Genomic DNA, 21,739 nt, shown 5'->3' on the forward strand with positions numbered 1-21,739 from the left:
TCTATTAGATGTTACACTCGTGGGGATAAAATCCCACCTGGGTCTCTACATTTAAGAAACTACAAGGAAAATGGTTTTCCTCCCTTGCCTCCTTCAAAACCTGTCTCAAGATCTTCCTCATCAACCAGACCTTTGGTCAACCTCCTACTCCTACCCTCCCTGCCCTCCACCCCTCCTAATCCCAACCCATAGATTGGGTCCAAATCCTAGACCATCCATTGCCTTGGGACGTCCTCTCGCCATGAAAGGCACTGTACAAATGTAATCTGTTGATGTTGTTGAAATGCTACATTAATGCAGTAAATCTGAAGACTCAGGTGGGATTTTACACCTTTGGAAGTTAATGATTCATTCATTGAAGAAAGCAGCCGGACACTTGTACCTAAAACTTGTGCTGGTTTCACCTGAGGCTGGAAGAGGTCAATGAAAGTCAACGGTGCCCATCTCCCCCCGGTATTGGCTCCTCTGAGCTAGTTATGCCCCACCCCCCCCTTCTCCACGCGCACCAGTGTCTATGGAGGTAAATGAACCAGGAACACGTGCAGGGGCGGCAATATATACAAGGTTTGCTTAGCAAAACATTGTGTGTGTTTAGTGGGGGGCGATTGCTCTCCCTTGGCGATGGGCCTGTAAATAATGTAAATAAGATGTAAACAATTGTTCCCATCCCTCCCCACCCAAGAACTCATGAAAGAATTACTCTTCCTCTCCCCTCAAAGGCACCAGTGGTGAAAGATCCATGGCAGTTTGTCAAGTTGAGAAATACAGTCTTTAACTTTTTTGCCGATTCTTTTAAGAACTACAGTAAACTGCTTTCCAAATTGAGAGTGAATTCATTAAAATTTGCCAAATTCTTAAATGTCAAGGAAATAAGAATACATCCAGCGCCGCGTGGAAAATTATCCCCCGGTATTCTCTCATTACACCTACTTGTGCTGTTCCTTATATTTGAAAGGTTATTAAGTATTCGGGATAAGCCCCATCGTCAGAAAAAATAACAAAAACGGACGGGTTTGATATGTTGTCCACCGCACAGTCACAGAGATCATTCGGATCCTTGTCTGGATCTACTGGAGTTGGTTCCATCATTGATTTGTTCCCCAAACACATCTTCCCAGTTATCACTCGTGTCTGAAACATGTATTTGTATCCTTGGTCACTGGGGCTGGAGTAGTTGTCGTCACATGAGTAGTGGGCGTTTTTGGCAAAGTAAGTGCCTTTTCCATAATGTACAGCTAAGGAACAAGAAAAAGATCATAGCTTGTTAATAATAATAATAATCCTTGCATTTGATATAACGCTTTTCACGTCGGGAGGACGTCCCAAAGTGCTTCACAGAACACACTGTAAAGTGAATTGACTGTATATTTGTGGGCGAATGCGGCAGCCAATTGCGCACAGCAATGTCCCACAAACAGTCGTAGATTGAAAATGACCAATTTAATTATTGTTTCTGTTTTTTGGAGGTATTATTAGGCTCTGTGTGGAGTAAGGAAACTTGCCCAAGGTTTCACCCTGTCTGGAATGAACTCATATCTGTCACTTGCAAAGCGAGTGCTCTAACCACTGAGCCACAGGACTCCGCGAAGTAATATCCTTACTTTGGTGTGTAATCCGTGGTGATAGCAACATTCCCCCCCACCAGTAACACCGCCAAAAGTCGTCCTCAACCACTTTGAAAAGAATAGCCTCTGAAGTTAATTGCTGGATACTCTTGACGAAGAGATGACCAATTAACTGGGAACCAACGAAAATGGATCAGGAAGTAAAAAGCAGGGCAACTGACTGAAGTGGTTTAGGTGGTTGTGTTGGATTGTGTTTTGAGAACTGAGAATAAAATAGTGATTTCTACCTTCGAGTTGTGAGAACATAACATAGTGTCAGAAGTGAAACTGAACTGAATCGGAAAAGATTGAACAGAGATGATAAACGAGCCAGAATGAGTTACGGAGAAGCAGAGCCAAATGCCATAATAATGATAATAATCCCTGCATTTGATATAGCGCTTTTCACATCTTCTAGACGTCTCAAAGCGCTTCACAGAATAGACTGTAATGTGAATTGACTGTATATTTGTGGGCAAAATGCGGCAGCCAATTGCGCACAGTAGTGTCCCGCAGACAGTCGTGGATTGAAGTCACCGATTTATTATTGTTTTATTTCTTGAGGGATTATTATCAGGCGTGTGGAGTAAGGAAACTTGCCCAAGGTTTCACCCTGCCGGGAATCAACCCTCGGTCTCTCACTTGCAAAGTGAGTGCTCTAACCACTGAGCTACAGGACTCCACATACATACCAAGACATATGCAAATACCGCACACATTGAGGTTAGAAGGTAAAAATTTTATATATATATATATAAAAAAACGGAAACACGCCAAAGAAGGACAGAGGAAGAAAAAGAAGAGCAGAAGGAAGATCCAGGGGTGGAAAAAATATCGAGAACCACCAGGTCAGGAAGAGTAGTAAAACAAACGTGAAGATTAACTGAACAAGACTGAGACATAGAGAGAAAAAAGAAGAAACCAAAAAGGGGAAGATAACAACATGTGGGAGCAGGAGTAGGCCATTCGGCCCTTCGAGCCGGCCCCGCCATTCAATCATGGCTGATCTTCTAATCTAACTCCAGCTGAACCTGACCCTGCCTTATCCCCATATCCCTTAATCCCTTTTGCAATAAGAAATCTATCTATCTCAGTCTTGAATATGTTCAAGGACTGAGCGTCAACAGCTCTTTGGGGTAGTGAGTTCCATACATTCACCACCCTTTGAGTGAAGAAGTTCTTCCTCAACTCAGTGCGAAAGGGCTGCCTCTGATTTTAAGGATGTGACCTCTGGTTTTAGTTTCTCCAACCGGGGGAAACAATCTCCCACTATCTATCATGCCCTTTGAAGATCTTATAGGTTTCTATAAGATCCCCTCTAATTCTTCTATATTCTAGAGAATATAGGCCCAAATTGGTCAGCCTATCCTCGTAACTCATCCCCTTCATCCCTGGTACTAACCTAGTAAATCTACGCTGCACCCCTTCCAAGGTAAGTACGTCCTTCCTTAAACAAGGAGACCAAAACTACACACAGTATTCCAGGTGTGGTCTCACCAGGGCCCTATATAGTTGCAGCAAGACTTCCCTACTCTTATACTCTGATCCTTTCATAATGAACCCTAACATACCATTCGCCTTCCTAATTGCTGCTGCACCTGTAGACTAACTTTCTGTGATTGGTGTACAAGGACACCCAAGTCCCTCTGGACGCTAACACATTCCAATCTCTCCCCTTCTAAAAAATAACCCGCTCTACTGCTTTTGCTACCTAGGTGGAGGACTTCGCACTTCCCTACATTATACTTCATCTGCCACCTACCTGCCCAATCACCTAACCTATCTATGTCTCGCTGCATTTTTTTAATGTCATCCTCTGTGTTGGCACTTCCTCCTAGTTTTGTGTCATCCACAAATTTAGATATATTAGCTTCAATGTCCTCATCAAGATCGTTGATGTAGATGGTAAATAGCTGATGCCCAAATACTTTGTAAAGCCATGTTGACTTGGCCTAATTATATTGTGCCCCAAATACCGCACTACCACATCCTTAATCAATGATTCCAAATTTTTTCCTATCACTGATGTGAGACTGACTGGCCTATAGTTCCCCATCTTTGCCTTTCCACCTTTTTTAAATAGTAGTGTGACATTTGCGATCTTCCAATCCATGGGGACTGTTTCAGAATCCAAGGAATTTTGGAAGATCAGACATAAGGACTCTACTATCTCATAAGCTCCTCTTTTAAAACCCCGGCAAGCCATCCGGACCAGGGGATTTGTCATTTTTTAGTGCTAACAGTTTTCCGAACACCAATTCTCTACTAATGAAAATTTCCCTAAGTTGCTCCCTGTCCTTATCCCTTTGGTGCATCTCTATTGTTGGCAGACTTGTTGTGTCTTCTAGGGTGAAGACAGATGCAAAGTACCCATTTAGGGACTTTACCATGTCCTTATCCCCCATTACAACTTCTCCCGTCTCTGACTGAAGATGTTGGATACCCTCAAAGAAGAAGTGACCAATTTACTGGGAACCAATGAAAGGGGATCAGGAAAACTAACTGAAGGGATTTTGGTTGTTTTGTTTGATTGGGTTTTGAATTGTGAGAACATAACATTAATAATGATAACCCTGGCATTTAGTATAGCGCCTTTAATGTCTGGAGGACCTCCCAAAGCACACGCAGGATATATTGTAAAGTGCAGTGACTTACCGTTCCTGCCCCAAAAGCTTCTGTTGAAGCCTAACTTGTTCACTTTGTCGGCAATTTCGCCTGAGGTCCCGTGATAGAGGATCTGCTCATTTAACGCATTCGGATACTTCCTATCCACTGTCTGCTTCCTGACAGAGTAACTTTGCCAAAGTTTGCGATTCTGAATCCTGTCGATCTTGAAAAAAAAGCGGCAATTTTTACAGCGGCAATTTTTTTTTACACTAAATGCTATAATGACTTTTAAAATAAACATTAAATCTATCTTCGTATTAAAATATTATTATGTTCTCCAGAGTCCAACGCTCAATTTAAAAGCCAAATTTAAGGAAGCGATCAAGCAAATAATGAAATTAACACTGGTTAAAATTTATTCTATGTGAAGGGTGCTGTGTAAATTCAAGTTCTTGCGGTTGTGTTTCCTGAGTTCCAGCTAAATGCTTACCTGACTTATGTCAACCGCAATGTTTTGGCAAGACGTCGTGAATTCATTTGCTACTTTGTTGTATTCCGCTGAGCCGAACTGTAGGGGAACTTCCAGATACTCCTGACCGTTCATGGGAGTCCAACTTGCTGGGAGCTCAGGCATAGCTGGAAAATGAAAGATGCCTATGTTTGGGTGAAACCTTTTAGGTGTCAGCCTAGCTCAGTTTGTAGCACTCTCGCCTCTGAGTCGGAAGGATGTGGGTTCAAGCCCCATGTCGGGTCTTTGGACTGATATAGTCCAGGCTGACACTCCAGTGCAGTGCTGGGGTTGCGCTACATTGTAGGAGATGCCGTCCTTTGATTGGAACATTAAACTGAGGTCCCAGATATTCAGGTGATGTTAAAGATCCTGTTGCACTGTTTAAAAAAGAGAAGGGAATTTCTCTTGGTGTCCTGTCCAACAATCCCCCAGATAACATTGGTCAATTGCTTCATTGGGACATTGCTTTGTGTAAATTAGCTGCCATGTTCACCAACACAGTAGTGACTTACAACAACAACCTGGATTTATATAGTGACCGTCAAGAAGGATAACAATGCAACACTTGCCCAGCACTACACTGGAGTATCAGCCTAGACTTCAAGCTTAAAATCCAGTCTACATTGCCACAGATAAAATTAGTCATTCACTTCAATCACCCTTAATTGCTAACCCATCACCCATAATGGCACTTACACTGAAACGCCGGCATGGAGTGTAACTGATATGTGGGGGTGTTCGAACCTGTTCCCTAAAAAACAGTATAAAAGGGAAGAAGCTTGACTATAATTTATAATTTGTTCACCTGTAAATACACATTCACAGCAGAATCCCATGAAATGATTTGAGACATCGTTCTGATGTGGAAAGCATGGAATCGTAGAAACATAGAAACGTCCAGCACAGAAGGAGACCATTTAGTCCATCGAGTCTGCACTGGCTCTAAGAGCCACTTGCTCTCAAAGCAAAGTGTTCATTCAATTAGACAAAGGCATTATATCAAATTATTATTATTACAATTCAATTATTGCATATTGCGTCAGTACTGCTGGCCAATTGGGGTTTCTGCTCTCAGGTATTTGACTGTGAGGATTCTCAGCATCAACAAGATTCAATTGGTAGGACTCTCGCTTCCCACGCTAAACGGCTCAGGGTTCAAGTCCCACAGAAGGTCTCTGAGCTCACTGACTAGGCTGGCACTCATGTGCAGTACTAGCGAGAGATCAGAATTATCAGAGGGGCAGTGCTTCAGAGGAGATGTTAAACCGAGGTCCCGTCGGCCTTATTTGGTGGATGTTAAAGATTTCTTGACACAATTAGAAGTTAGAGAGAATTTCACCTAAGTGTCCAAGTGATCAAATATCTTCCAGATAAGTTGGTCATTCACTTCATGACTGGGTTGGCTGCTTGTGGATACCTGTGCGCACAAATTAGCTGCTGCATTTGCCTCAAATAAACAGTCACTGCACATGACTGCAATTATCTTTTGATATGTTGACATTATAGGTGCTGTATTAAATGCAAGGATTATTATTATTATGGTGAAGATTACCATGGAGCTTCCACTGGACATTTCCAGGCAGTCATCAAAAAACGTAGCAAAACAATCGTGGACTTTTGTATCAAATGCGACAATGGTAATGGTTTTCAGGTTTGAAGCCGTGTTCGTCTGCAAGTAATTCCCCATTCCATCAAAGATTGCGTTGATGGCGACTCGGGGATCAATCCCAGCGTTGCCTGAGTAAAAAAGGAAGCCAATTAATGAAAGTGAGCAACTGATCGCTCAATGAAACTGAATGAACTGTAGAACAATAGACATTTACAGCACAGAGAGAGGCTGCTCATCCCATCGTGCCTGAGTTGGCTCTCCAAAAGAGCTAATAGTTTATTCCCACACTCCTGCCTTTACCCCTCATCCCCTTTGATAATTCTCCTTCTCAGGTGTCCATTTAATTCCATCTTAAAGCTAATATAGATTCTGCTTCATCCGTGGTTCCAGTTAGGGCACAAATTGGGCACCGAATTCACCTACAAAATACACAGTGTGTCATGTGAAATGCTTTCAGACATCCTCCTGATGTGAAAAGTGCTGTATCAGATGCAAGTATTAATGTCATTATATATAGAGCATCCTGCATCCTAACAACCCTCATGGTAATTCCCTCAAATCTATGGCCTCTAGTTGCCAAATCGCTCAGTGAGTGAGTCAGTAACCAGAGAAGATCGGGTTATAAGAGGAGGTTTTACCTGTTCCTATGGCAGGGAACGCAACAGTAGCAATGTTCAACTGGTCACATTTTTCGAGAATCTTTTCTACTGCTGCTGTAATGAACGGCACAGTCTTAGGTCCAACCATGTGCATTATATATAAGCACTGCAGCCGCCCGCCTCCAGTGACCACAACACCATCATGTGGCTGGGAACCTAGCAAACAACAGAAGGACAGTTAGCCTGACAAGGATTGGTTTACGCTCCAAATATATACAGTCAAGTCACTTTGCAGTATATTCTAATATTCTTCAAACGTGGCTTTATCAAACGCAAGGACTAAAAGAGTTAAGCGCTTTGAGACGTCTCAATGGTGAGATAAGGCACTGTATCAAACGCTAGGATAATTATTAAAATGGCTTGACGTGAACAAAATGTACTAAAATTACATGTGGTCAGGGGTGGGAATGGGGTGTGTGATGTATTATGACACATCATCTGCATGTTAGTGTTTGTTCTCCCTAATCCCCCGGAGCTACCTACCGTAATCACATTTCCTTACTATGTGTCTGCTGGAACTATCTCCCTCCCTCTTTCCATTCCCTCTTTGCTCAATGCTATCTACTGTGATCCCATTTCCCTGCTTTTCCTATCGTATCTCTACCCTCCCCATATCTACCTACTGTAACCACATCATATTGATGCTGAAGTTATTTCCCATCATTCTATAGAGGAAGATCCATTTTCACATGAAATGACCCAGAGAGCAAACCCTGGTAATGAAGAGCCTCACCTAACGTCTTGCATTCATTCTTAACAGAACTTCCTGCAGCTTCCAGTATCGCCCCAGACACACCTGAAATCAAAAGGGAACTCCGTTTAAAGGTGACGTGAAATAATGCAACGCTCCTCCAGCACCACACTGGAGCATCAACCTAGTGTATGCTCAAAATCCTGATGCCCAGTCTGTATTGTCATAGATAAAATTGGTCATTCACTTCATGGGTATCTGCGAGACATAACTGTGCGCAAATTGGTTGCTGCCATGTTTCGTCTATAAAATACAGTCACTTTACAGTAAATCCTGTGAAACTCTTTTAGACGTTTAATGATATGACAGTGCTTTATCAAAGGCAAGGATTATCAGGCTTTGATGATTCGATTGATGTTTTTCTGTAAATTTACTGGGTGGTGAGCAAAATAATAATAAATAATCCTTGCATTTGATATAGCACTTTTCAAGTCTCAAAGCGCTTCACAGGATATACTGTAAAGTGACTGTTATTTGTGGGTAAAACGCGGCAGTCAATTGTGCAAGGCAGTGTCCCACAAACAGTCGTGGATTGAGTGACCAAATTATTATTCTCCTTTATTTTCTGCCGGGATTATTGTCAGGCGTGTGGAGTAAGGGAACTTGCCCAAGGTTTCGCCCTGCCAGGAATCGAACCCAGGTCTCGCGTGCAAGACGTGTGCTCTAACCACTGAGTTACTGGACTCCACAGAGTGCCACGTGCAAAAATCTGGCTCTGTGTTTCAGAGCATCCTAACCTGACCAAAAGCTCCACAAGTGTGTGCCAACCACTTACACAGAAACCATCGGAGTCCGGAAGAGAGGTACAGGGAAATTGAATTTAATTGTGTAACTGAATAGAATTTAAAGTTCAGATTGCAGTCAGCATTTCTAAAAACGTACCGTAATTTAGGTCCATGGTCTTGTTGGTTGAGTTCACTATGGCATCCACACTTTCTTCAGTGATGTCCCCTTGTTTCAGCATCACTTTTATTCCATCTATTTGTACTGTCGGGTAGAACGGCAGTGTCCCCACTGGGAACACAGGCAGTGCAGCAATCAAAGCAGTGACCCTTTAACAATTTTTATTTGTAAACATGGATATGGTTGAGCTGCATTTCTGGTCAAACTGTGCACAGATTTTCATGATAATAATCTCTTTATAATAATAATCCTTGCATTTGATATAGCGCTTTTCACATCTTCTAGATATCTCAAAGTTCTTCACAGAATATACTGTACAGTGAATTGACTGTATATTTGTGGGTGAAACACGGTAGCCAATTGTGCACAGCAGTTACAAAACATTGCATATTGTATAAACCACTCTGATAACACTACCCACAACCCATCATAACAATATTGCTAGAGTTTAATCAGCTAAAACAGTATTGCTTGCCATCAGTAGTGCCCTGGAATACTGTGGACTCGCTTAGCTCAGAAACCAGAAGCCTAGTCTAATTTCCCCCGCAATCCCCCCCTCCCCCAAAAAACAGCAGTACTTACACTGATACACCGACAGGGAGATGGACTGATGTGAGGAGTAGCTCTGGACTGATCCCTAAAAAAGAACAAGGCAAAAGGGCTAGAAGTTTGATTATAATTTATGTTTCGTTCACCTATAAAAAAGCAGTCACTACATATTACAGTAAATGCCACGAGACATCATTCTGATGTGCAAGGCATGGAATCATAGAAATGTCCAGGACACAAGAAAGCCATTTAACCCATCAACTCTGCTCCATCTCTCAGAGCAAAGGGTTCATTCAATTCCTCAAAGGCATTATACCAAATTCTTATTATGATAAATTCAATTGTTGAACAGAACAATTATTACTATTACTTAGTATTGATTGTAATTATGAATCCTGTAGCTCAGTGGTTAGAGCACTCGCCTCGCAAGCAAGAAACGTGAGTATGCAGTAAATAGGAACCCGGTTGTTAGTCGATTGGCGGATCGCTTTTCCAGGGGTAATAATTCCTTCAAAAAAACAATAATAATAAATTGGTCACTCAATATCCGACTGTTTGTGGGACACTGCTGTGCGCAATTGGTTGCTGTGTTTCGCCCACAAAATATACAGTCAATTCACACTACAGTATATTCTGTGAAGCGCTTTGAGACATCTCGAACGTAAGGCGCTATATCAAATGCAAGAATTATATAATTATTATTGAATGGAACAATGATTACATCAATAGAGCTGCAACTGAGGGTTACTTTGCTCAGAACGCCAGTCATTCCATAATAAGGATTCTATAATAATAATAAGGATTTCTTCTGAGAGATTTCCAACTGCTTGGGAAAACTAACTTATAAAAATACATTGGAATGAGCCAATTGGGGTTTCTGCTTCCAGGTGTTTGACTGTGAGGATCCTCGGTATCAGCATGATTCGATTGCTATTGCCTCAAACCTCACACTGACTCTCAGCTCACTGACTAAGCTGACACTCAAGAGGGGGAGGTGCAGTGCTTCAGGGGAGGTATTAAACCAAGGTCACGTCTGCTTGTTCAGGTGGGGCTTTAAAGCTCTCTTGACAGAAATAGAAGTAAAACCCAGTTTCCTCTAGTGGCCAAGTGGCTGACAAATGTCCAGATAAATTGGTCATTCACTTCATGACTGGGCTGACTGCTGGTGGATACCTGTGCGCACAAATTAGCTGCTGCATTTGCCTTCAAATAAACAGTCACTGCTAATATCAGGACGACTGCAAATACCTTGTGATATTTTGACATTATAGGTGCAATGTTAAATGCAAGGATTATTTTTATAATGAAGATTACCATGGAGCTTCCACTGTACGTTTGCAGACATTCATCAAAAACTGTAGCAAAAGAATCATAAGCAGTTGTATCAAATGCGACAATGGTAATGGTTTTCAGGTTTGAAGCCGTGTTCAATTGAAGGTAATTCTCCATTCCATCAAAGATTGCGTTGATGGCGACTCGGGGATCAATCCCAGCATTGCCTGAATAAAAAAGGAAGCCAATTACTGAAATTGAGCAGCTGATCGCTCAATGAAACTCAATGAACTGTAGATCAATAAACATTTACAGCACAGAGAGAGGCTGCTCATCCCATCGTGCCTGCGATGGGTCTCTGAAAAAGCTAATAGTTTATTCCCACTCTCCTGCCTTTACCCCTCATACCCTTTGTCAATTCTCCTGCTGAGGTGTCTTATTTAAATCCTTTTTAGGATTATCATCATAGATAGGGCATCCCACATCCTAAGAGCCAATACAGTAAAACCCTCAACTCTATACCCTTTAGTTGCCAACTCACCCTGCAAGTGAGTCAGTGACCAGACAAGATCTGGTTATAACAGAGGAGGTTTTACCTGTCCCTATGGCGGGGAACGCAACAGTAGCAATGTTCCTGTGGTCACATATTCTGAGAGTCTTTTCTACTGCTGCTGTAATGAGAGCTGCCGTCGTAGGCCCAACCATGTGCACAATATATAAGCACTGCAGCTGCCCACCTCCAGTGACCACAACACCATCATATGGCTGGGAACCTAGGAAACAAATGGATGAACAGTTAGCCTGACGAGGTTTGGTTCACGATGCTATTAAAATAGGCTTTTAGTAAACAAACCATACAAAGGGTAAAGTGGTGGGTGGTAAAATAGGGTGTGTGATGTGCTAATTATCACATATCATGTCCATGTTAATGTTTGTTCTCCTTCACCCCTCCTGGAGTAATCTGTCTTGCCCCTGTTTCCCTGCTCTTTCCCGAGTATATTTGTGCTGGTGTCCTGTATTGTTTAGATCACTGGCCTCATAATTCTCGGGCAGGGTGAAACATTAGGCAAGTCCGCATGCCTCTGTTTACCTGGAGTAAGTAGGAACCCAGTTGTTAGTTGATCAGCGATCGCTTTTCCGGGTATAATAATCCCCCCAAAAATAAATAAAATAAAAAGCTTTTTAATATGACTTGGTTATTCAATCCATGACAGTTTGTGGGATATTCTGTATGCAATTGGCTGCCACGTTTCGCCCACAAAATATACAGTCAATTGACTTTAAAGTGGTTTGTGTGAAGCACTTGGAGACATCTCCAAATTGTGATAAGGCCTTATATCAAATACAAGGATTGTGGCAGTTATTGTTGTGGGTGCTAGCTTGCCTTTCCTATCTACTGTCACCCAATTTCTCCTATCATATTCATGCTGCAGATATCTTCTCCCCTCTCCCTGGATGCTAAACCCATTACCTTGCTCTTCCTATCATCGTTGTGTTGCTGTTTTTGTTTTGGCTGCTTCACCACTGGAATCAAACCTGCATTCACCGCACTATATATTGGTGATTCTAATAACTAGTAATTGACACCATCATTCTATTAAGGAAGATCCATTTTCACATCAAATAGCCCAGAGAGCAAACCCTTGGTTGTGAGGAGCCGCACCTAACGTCTTGCATTCATCTTTAACAGAACTTCCTGCAGCTTCCAGTATCGCCCCGGACACACCTACAAAGGGAAGGGAAAAAAGCACAGGTTAGAAGGTGTATTTCCCAATGGGTCAGTGTGACAGAATTCCAGTTAGTGGGTGACTTAAGCACCTCCAGGTATTGTCCTACTTGAAAGGAGTTATATAAGAATTTACAATAATATAATAATACTTGCATTTGAAATTGCACTTATCACATTGTCAGAACATCTCGTAGAGCTTCACAGGATTCATTGGAAAGTGTAGTGGTTGTGTATTCTTCTCGGCGAACACAACAGACGATTGGTGCAAAACAATGTCCCACAAACGGCCGAGACATGACTGATTTTATTTGAACCAAATCCACCTGAACAGATAGCTGGTTCCTTGGTTTAAGGTCACCTCAAACAATCCAGCACTCCCCCAGCACAGCTGTATGCTCAAAATCCTGATGGCCAGTCTAAATTACCCCAGAAAAAATTGATCATTCACGTCATGTGTGTTTCTGAGACATTACTGTGCCCAAATTGACTGCTGTCATGTTTTGCCTACAAAGTATGCAGTCACTTAACTTTACAGTAAAACCTTTGAAGCACTTTTCGACAATTTGACAAAATGCAAAGATTATAAGGCTTTGATGATCCGATTATAATATCGCCACACGTGTGTGCCACGCACTGACCCAGAAACCATCCGAAGTCCGGAAGAGAGACACCAAATATTTAAATTAATTGCGAAATGTGAATACTATTTAAAGTTCAGATTGCAGTCAGCATTTCTGAAAACTTACCGGAATTCGAGTCCAATGTCTTGTTGGTAGTGTTGACTATAGCATCCACACTTTCTTTGGTGATGTCCCCTTGTTTCAGCATCACTGTTATTCCAGCTATTTGCAATGTTATTGTTGGCTCTGCAGAAATCCAAGCAGTCACACTTGAACAATTTTTATTTGTAAACGCGGATATTGTTCAGTTACATTCCTAGTTGAATGTTTGCAGGTTTCTATTGTGCCAATAATAATAATAATACTTGCATTTGATATAGCACCTTATCACGTCTTTGAGACGTCTCCCAAAGCGCTTCACGGAATATACTGTAAAGTGAATTGACTATATATTTGCGGGTTAAACGAGTTGCGCAATTATTCAATCGAATAGTGCAGATAAATGGATTTAACAGGAACTTCAATGGGACCTGGGCAGATGAGCAACTGAAGTGCTTATATGATTCATACATTATATGATTCATACAGAAGACATAAACGAGTTTTACTGTTCTCTTATCCGGGTGGTTTCCAAGCAACTTGAAGGTATTTTATTTTCCCCAGTTCTGATTTCCCCAGATTGTGATACAATCTTTAATTGGCATCGCAATGTACTGGGAGTAATTTACATGCCAGGCTGAGTTCCTGAAAGAGCCAGAGAATGCTCCAAGCACCTTTGGCGACTTCTTGTATTCATAAGGTGGAGCTACCTGACATTGCAAGGTACTTTTCAAGGTACTTTTCTACATTCTTTTTGCGCTTTAAATCAGCTTTAATGGCAGATACAATCAGGAGTGCCACAATAACAATGAGGCCCGGCTTACACGGAAATGTCTACAGGTAGTTTGCGGAACAAGGTTATTTATACGTTTCTCATAATTAAAAGGTTTCCTCTGGATTCACAGACTGGAAAGTTGCAATCATGGGATCTGAATATGGCATAAATCAAGAAATATTCAATGAGGAAAATTTATTTTGTTGCTTGGCTACCTCTCTCCAGATGAATCAATTTGGCGCAGTTCAAAATAGAGCGTCCCTGTACCCCACATTCATATACAGCAAAATCCTACGCAGCGCTTTGAGACGTCTCGACCACATGATAAATTGTTATGTCAAATGCAAGGATTACTATTATTATTATTATAGTCTGTAATCTTCCCAAATGCAGTAACAGCAGAATCATATTTTATCGACTGAGGGAGAAAAGAAAAAGCAACGTACCGCTATGTGAAACCAAGACAGTGCAGAGTATTGTGAATTCTTACCGATCCTGGAGCCACAGCACTCTCCAGGTATCCTATGGCAGCAAATGAAAAGTTTATTCCGTATGAAGTCCATCTCCAGATCTGCAGGCAAACCATCCACAAGTAGAGAAAATCAAGTTATTTCTCTCCCCCCTTCCCTCGTCCACTTAACCGCCGGGGGGAATAAGCCTTCAAACAACGATGTTGCTCAGAACAGAACAATGTCTTGCAATTTCTTTCGGGGTTTCTTGATAAGAGATTTGTTCATTCGAATTTGAAAGCTACTGGCAGTCAATTAACAAAAACTTCCTCATATTTGCAATTTAACTGAAACTGAAAGCTGAAAACTTTAATTATAATATTCAGTCACCTCCCAAATCGCATGTATAGAACACGTATTGCTCGGTTCCTCTGTTTACCTAGGAGTATGTAGGAGTTGTTAGTCGATTGGCGGATCGTTTTTTGGGGAGTAATAAATCCTTCAAAAAATTAAAATAATAATAAATTGGTCACTCAATCCACGACTGTTGTGGGACACCGTGTGCAATTGGCTGCTTCAATATAATAATAATCCTTGCAATTGATATAGCGATATTATCATGTCGTTGAGACATCTCAAAGCGCTTCACAGAATGTCTTGTAAAGTAAATTGACTGTGTATTTTGTGGGCAAAACGCAACAGGAAATTACACATGGCAGTGCCCCATAAACAGTCATGAAGCGATAGAACAATGTGGGAACATTTTTTGATATGTAAGTCCTCTCTGCATAAGAAACTTTCTTCTCACCGTTAGCCCTCCTGCAACAATGCTGTGTTCACGTGCCCTTGTCCTGTTGTCCAGCTTCAGAAAGCTTCGCTGAGCAATGACACACCTTAAAACCAGTGGCAAAAGTGCAAAAACTACGTCCGTGGAATACTTCGAGCCTAACCATTATCTCGAAGATTGGAGGATGGTGGGGTTGGAGGATGATATGTGGAGTGGGAGGGGATCGCATCACATTAACTGAGCCGTCTTTATTTACCAGTCTCAATCGCATTTAGCAACTACATGTTGTTTGTCTTCGGTAACACTTGACACGTCACACTCCATTTCCTTTAACCCATCTTGGGTAATATCAGCAGACAGACTTGAGTGTGGGCTCTGAATGCGTTAGGTTTTTCAACGAGGAGGCAATATTACTGAATATTTTCTGAATCGGAGGCACAAACCAAGTTGCTGGACAGACCATAGAACCATTGAAAGAATGAGATACAACACAATACAAAATTACATTTGTATAATGCCTTTCATGTCGGGAGAATGTCCCAAGCCTCTGAGCTGTCCATGTTGGGAGCACTTCATAGTGAAGTGCTGTGATCGTGTTTTTTGTAGGTGAATGAAGCAACCCATTTGCTTACAGGTTTATCCCACCACAGCCATGAAGTGAATGATCAATTTTATCTGGGAGTTTTCTCACAGGACACTGGGACAAACTCCCTTCCCCTTTTGAATAGTATCATGGGATCTTTCACGTCCATCCGGGACATTCAAGTGTTTGGAATTTACGTTGTACAGTTTCAACATGATTTATTGCATTTCAGCTTCTCAGATCTGATTTAACAACAATTCGGGGTTAATAAATGAGCTGTTCCATATAATTACTTCATACTGCTTGCTTTTTAATTTGGTTCATCTCATACAATCAGAATAATTCAAGTCGAGCACTGCATTGTCTGAAAGTGACGGTATTTATTTTAGCCTACATGCAAGGTAGAATGGGAGTTAAACCTCAGGAATCAACACACAGAAACAGGAAGAACATGGAGAGAGACTGAACAGTAAAACTCGCAAAAGTCTAATCTGTATAAATCGTATAATCATATAAGCCGTACATCTGCTTAAGTCCCGTTGAATTTCCTATTAAATCCACTCGCTACCACTCTCGCCGGTACCGAACTTACTCTGTTTCCCTCACCTGCCTCAAACGGAACCCAGCACATCGGACCCCGACACTCTCCACGCCCTCCCGAGGGCATAACATCAACGAGAGGAAAGAGCGTCACCTGGTAATGTAGTGAGTGAAGGGACAATGAAATGCCTGATCACTTGGGAGAGCGAAGGGGATCTTTCACAACTGACCGCAGTGCCTTGAAGCTGTATGCGCAGTGCTCCATGTGGGACAATCTCGGGAACCTAAGTCCTGACCCGTCAGGTCACTTATCAGCTGCAATGCTGAAGGACCGCATGCGCAGTACAGAACAGTGAACAGTACAGAAGACAAGTTTTTGACAATCATGGCATCAGACAATTCAGATACCCCAAATAAACACAAATTACTGATAAGGACTTATCAGGAGACGTATCAGATTCTCTAATTTTGCAAGGCAAATCCAGAGATGAAAAAGAGGGGCATTGCCCCCAAATTTGATTTGAAGCCACAGACTTTGAATGATTACCTGGTGATACTGTGCAGTACTGCATATGGAAAGACTAGGCTTCCATAGCTTTAATATGTATGGGTTAAACACGGTACAGAAACCTTGGAGTCAGACTCCGCCACCGTTGAGCGCTCTGAGATGCTACCCTGTGTGGAGGGCGTTATGTAAGTGCAAGATGTTGTTTTTGTTGCTTAACATCACCAGCCTGTTCAGTACTTGTGTATTTGTTATATATACATAACTTTACATCAGTCATATTATACAATACAAGTTTCAAATAACTCATACTTTGCATAAGTCATATTAAGTGCATGGTCCCAACTGATTCACATGAGGTTTACTGTATATTGTGATTTCCATTCCCTCATTAGCGAGAGTAAGGTGCATCTAATGCGAGTCTTTAGCAACTTCATTAAAGACTATTAATGAATTATGGACACTGCGTGCCAAGTTGTTAGAGTAAATCTAGAGTAACAGGTGTGATTTTACCTGTTTTACCTTTGGAAATTATTGATTGAAGTAAGTAGACAGACATTTGTACATATAAGTTGTGTTGATTTCACCATCAATGAAAGCCAGTGGTGCCCAAAGTAAACTTAGCAAAAAATTGGGTTCTGATGCTGGGCTCTACAGCTACAACGATGGAATGTGGAACGATGAGATTGAGGGGCAATAGCTCCCTCTTAGCAATGGGCTTGTAAATGATGTGAATAAAAAGAAAAAAATTCCCCCCCCACTCCCCAAGGGCTCCTGAAAGAGTTATTCTTCACCCCTTCCCCCCCCACCCCATATGGAGTCTCTTCCCCAATATTCTCTCAAATGTGCTGTTCCTTACATTTTAAAGGTTATTAAGTATTCGGGATAAGCCCCGTCATCACAAAAGATAACAAAAATGGACGGGTTTGATACACTGTCCACCGCACAGTCACAGAGATTTGTCGGATCCTTGTTTGGATCTACTGGAGTTGGTTCTATTAGCGACTGGTCCCCCAGGCACATCTTCCCAGTTATCACTCGTGCCTGAAACATGTATTTGTATCCCTGGTCGCTGGGGCTGGAGTACTTGTTGTCACATGAGTATTGGGCGTTTTTGGCAAAGTAAGTGCCTCTTCCATAAACTGTGGCTAAGGAATACAAGAAAAAGATAATAGCTTGTTAATGTCCGTACTTTGGTGTACAATCAGAGGTGATAGCAACACACACCACAAAAGTCAACCCCAACCACTTTAAAAAGATTAGCCTCTGAATTTAGTACTAAGATTGTGTGGAGCGCAATCTTAGGCAAGTTTCCTCATTCCACACTCCTCTGTTTATCTTACAGTAAGTGGGAACCCCGTTGTTAATAATAGTAATTTGGTTACTGAATCCACGGCTGTTTATGGGACACTGCTGTGCGCAATTGGCTGCCACGTTTCGTCCACAAATACACAATCAATTCACTTTACTGTATATTTTGTGCAGCGCTTTGAGACGTCTCAACGATGTGATACGGCGCTAAATCAAATACAAGGATTATTATTATAATATCAAATGCAAAGATTATTATTATTACAGCATCTTTCACGTTGGCAAGATGTCCCACATCCCATTGACAGGGTACACTGTAAAGTGCGGTGAGTGACTTACCGTTCCTGCCACAAAAGCTTCTGTTGAAGCCTAACTTGTTCAGTTTGTCAGCAATCTCACGTGTGGTGCCGTGATACAGGATCTGCTCATTTACCACATTCGGGTACTTTTTATCCACTGTCTCTTTCCTGACAGAGTAACACTGCCAAAGTCTGCGTTGCTGAATCCTGTCGATCTAAAAAAAAAAAGGTCAATTTTTCCAGTGTGAACATATTTTTTTAAACACTAAATGTAATAATGACTTTTAAATTAAACATTAAAAATTAACAAAACCCCTGAAATTTAATAGTAATAAATAGTAATAAATAGTAATGCTAATCTCAAAATAGAGTGAATAATGATCAATAATACTAATTTAACAATAATTATGCCGTGTAATTTATCATTCTTTGGTAATAAAAGAATAATAAATCATAAAAGAATAATTATTATTTAACCTGAACAATAACTTTTTATACAAGAATGATCAAAAACAATAATTACTCTTAATAATTCCTTATTATTTGTTCGTTGTTGTAAACGTTCACCTCCTTTTACCTGGACCGACATCAAACTACCCCATTGTTAAGCGCTCTGAGACACTGCCCCTCCTGAAGGTCGCTGCAAGTTGTTGTTGTATTAAATATTCATTTAAATCATAACATTAAATTAGTAAATTGTACGATGGACATTTTTTAGATTTTTTAAAAAAAAATTCAATAGAAAACATTGACATTGATTCCTTAGTTTTCCTTTTTTTTGGAATCCTTTGATTTTATTTTGGCTATCAAAAATGGGGGGGGGTGGGGGTGGCGGGAAGGTTACCATTGACCGAGAGCCTCCCTTCCTATACATTGAGCATTCACGGTCCGTGCGAGTTGCGACGCTTATGTAACTTAAAATAGTTCAAAACAAAAAACAAGATGAAGTTTATCGATGTGAATTAATTTTCAATGATTTGGGGAAACCAAAAAATTCCCAATGTTAACTGATATAAAATCGTCAAGCCTAATTATTCGGCTATCATGAGCTTATTATAAGAGGAGGTTCAGCACTTTGGGACCTGCTCCCGATATGAAAGGCGCTATACAAATGTGATTTGTTGTTGTTGAGGTTTGGGATTTTATGGTCCCTCAACTTCTGCTTGTATCAAGGCTCAATTTGAGACTTTAAAGTGAAGATACAAGGATCTTCTCACCTTTACAGTTTAATAATCGTGAGTTCCAAATATGTTCAACTTAAAACCTAAGTTTAAGCAAATGATCAGTCGAATAATGAAATTAGCATTGATTAAAAGCGCTCTGAAAGGTGGTGTTTGAGTTCAAGTTTTTGTGGTTGTGTTTTTCTGAGTTCCAGCTAAATGCCTACCTGAATTATTTTAACTGCAATGTTCTGGCAAGATGTCGTGAAATCATTTGCTACTTTGGTGTATTCCGCTGAGCCGACCTGTAGGACGACTTCCAGGTGGTCCTGATCGTTCATATGACTCCAGCTTGCTGGGAACTCAAACTGAGCTGGAAAATAAAAAAATACAGATATTGAGGTGCAACGTTCAAGGTGTCAGCCTAATTCAGTCTGTAGCACTCTCGCCTCTGAGTCAAAAAGATGCGGATTCGAGCTCCATATCGAGACTTTGAACTCATATGGTCCAGGCTGACACTCTCGTGCAATGCTGGGGTTGCGATGCATTGTTAGAGGTGCCGTCCCTTGAATAAAACATTAAACTAAGGTCCCAGTTATTCACCTGACTGTTAAAGATTCTAAGCCACTGTTCAAAAAAAAGAAGAGAATTTCTCCCAGTGACTTGTCCAACAATCCGCTTAGATAAGATTGCTCAATTACTTCATGGCTGATTGTGGAACATTGCTGTGCGGAAATTATCTGCCATGTTCAACAACATAATAGTCACTGTCAACAACAACAACTCGGATTTATATAGGGCCCTTCAAATAAGATAACGTCTCAGAAGGCTTAACAGTGGTCGATCTTTACAGTAATTCCTGTGAAGCAATTTGAGACTTTGTCACGACGTGAAAAGCACCAAGTCAAACCCAAGTCAAATAAATTAGGAATTCTTAAAATAGGCAGAGCTTTATTGTAACATACCCATGTCAGGATTCTTCCGTCTAACGGGCACTACATTTTTACTTGAGTCGGTTTGTTCCATCCTGTCAAAGTGAACGGTGAAGCTTTGCATGTTTTTTGTATAGGTGTAGCTTGGCTTCTTGGCCTGGTAAGCTTTTTCAAGTTCATAGTTTAAGCTTGTATCGTAAGGCTGGGCCTTTCTGTTCTGCACAGTCTCCCAGCTCACAAAGTTCTTCAAATGTGCCTCATCCTCCTTCCTGCCCTCTCTATCTTTGACAGATTGGAGTATGTGATTGAGAGTTAGCATGGTCTCAAGAACGTGTTCCTTGTATCCCTCTGTTATGATCTTCTTCTCCTGGATCTCGAGTTTCAGCTGATGCTTGGTACAGAGCTCTGCGATCTTCTGCTTCTCATCGCTAGACAGACCCGCGGCACAATCAAAGTCTGTGGTTTTGCTGCACCAGTTTTGCCCGATGATATCATCCAGGTCCTTGCGAACCTTAGCCATTGCGGCCTTACTTGTACCGTACACCCTGACCGTGCCAATCTGGAACTTCGATGCACTCAATATGATCGGGAAAACCGGCTGGATCACTTGAACTAGTGAGAAGTGAAAGAAAAAACATTTTCATTAAATTTGTACAGAATTATACAGCATGGAGACTGGCCATTTGGCCCAACTAATCCATGCCGGGACTATTCATAGTGCGTATAGGATTCCAATTTTTTTGAGTCTTTCGGGTATCTGACACAAAGAGCAATCCACCACCATGCTTAAGAGTAACCAAGTCGGACTGAGAGTTCCATACATCTGACCTATGCATGGAAACACCGGTGTTTGGAATAGAATAGAATGATTGGTCTCTCGCCCCTGAGGATCACATATTGCTTACTAATTCTGGAGCGTATTTGCCCCAGGTTGGCCAAGGTTTGGGGTAACTGCTGGAGTTTATCCAGCTTAAACCATAGCTTTGCATACAAAAGCACTGTCTGGCAATCTTTCCTGCTGCTTGTCCAGCTAAGCCTACCCTACCCATTAGGGTTTTGAGTTGCAGGGTTAGCAGGAGCTGAAAGCAAAGTATCTCTGCCCCCGGGATTCCAAAGAGAAATCACTGGATTCAAAAAATTGGATTAGGTAAGCACAAGCAGAGGAGGATATTGGAGAGTGGAGAATTTAAGTGCTCCAAGATGCTACCCCACATGAAGGGCACTATATAACTTCAGGTTGTTGCTGTTGGAATTGGATAATTGGCTTTATTGGAGAAACAAGCCCTAGCACAAATCAATTGAGTCAAATGGCCTCCTATTGTGTCGTGGATTTATATGGCTTCACGGCACTGTGATTGATCGCTTCCTTACCATTAAGGAAAACGGTTGTTTAAGAGTTGTTATGGTCTGGAATGCACTTTCAAAGGGGAATTGGATAGGTACTTGAAAAGGAAAAATTTGCAGGGAAATGGGGAAAGAGCAGGA

At 41.4% G+C, this 21,739-nt stretch overlaps 1 protein-coding gene across 1 annotated transcript in view; it reads right to left on the bottom strand.

Annotated features, from left to right (window-relative positions):
• Positions 1-275: 275 nt before the first annotated feature.
• Positions 276-21,739, bottom strand: part of parp14rs3 (poly(ADP-ribose) polymerase family member 14-related sequence 3) — a 46,610-nt gene continuing 25,146 nt past the window's right edge. The window contains exons 23-42 of the mRNA XM_042336201.1: positions 20,288-20,866; positions 19,550-19,695; positions 18,203-18,377; positions 17,412-17,700; positions 14,946-15,030; positions 14,179-14,259; positions 13,624-13,747; positions 12,941-13,060; positions 12,129-12,191; positions 11,062-11,238; positions 10,508-10,692; positions 9,227-9,281; positions 8,624-8,755; positions 7,724-7,786; positions 6,970-7,146; positions 6,275-6,459; positions 5,419-5,473; positions 4,702-4,847; positions 4,260-4,434; positions 276-1,235 (exon numbers count right to left, since the gene is read on the bottom strand). Of these exons, the coding sequence (XP_042192135.1) occupies positions 943-1,235; positions 4,260-4,434; positions 4,702-4,847; positions 5,419-5,473; positions 6,275-6,459; positions 6,970-7,146; positions 7,724-7,786; positions 8,624-8,755; positions 9,227-9,281; positions 10,508-10,692; positions 11,062-11,238; positions 12,129-12,191; positions 12,941-13,060; positions 13,624-13,747; positions 14,179-14,259; positions 14,946-15,030; positions 17,412-17,700; positions 18,203-18,377; positions 19,550-19,695; positions 20,288-20,866 (3,305 nt within the window). The 3' untranslated portion in view covers positions 276-942. The remainder of the gene's footprint in view (positions 1,236-4,259; positions 4,435-4,701; positions 4,848-5,418; positions 5,474-6,274; positions 6,460-6,969; positions 7,147-7,723; positions 7,787-8,623; positions 8,756-9,226; positions 9,282-10,507; positions 10,693-11,061; positions 11,239-12,128; positions 12,192-12,940; positions 13,061-13,623; positions 13,748-14,178; positions 14,260-14,945; positions 15,031-17,411; positions 17,701-18,202; positions 18,378-19,549; positions 19,696-20,287; positions 20,867-21,739) is intronic.

The sequence above is a fragment of the Callorhinchus milii genome, unplaced genomic scaffold, assembly GCF_018977255.1.
Source record: "Callorhinchus milii isolate IMCB2004 unplaced genomic scaffold, IMCB_Cmil_1.0 Scaffold6, whole genome shotgun sequence".
In the NCBI taxonomy this organism is placed as follows: Eukaryota; Metazoa; Chordata; class Chondrichthyes; order Chimaeriformes; family Callorhinchidae; genus Callorhinchus; species Callorhinchus milii.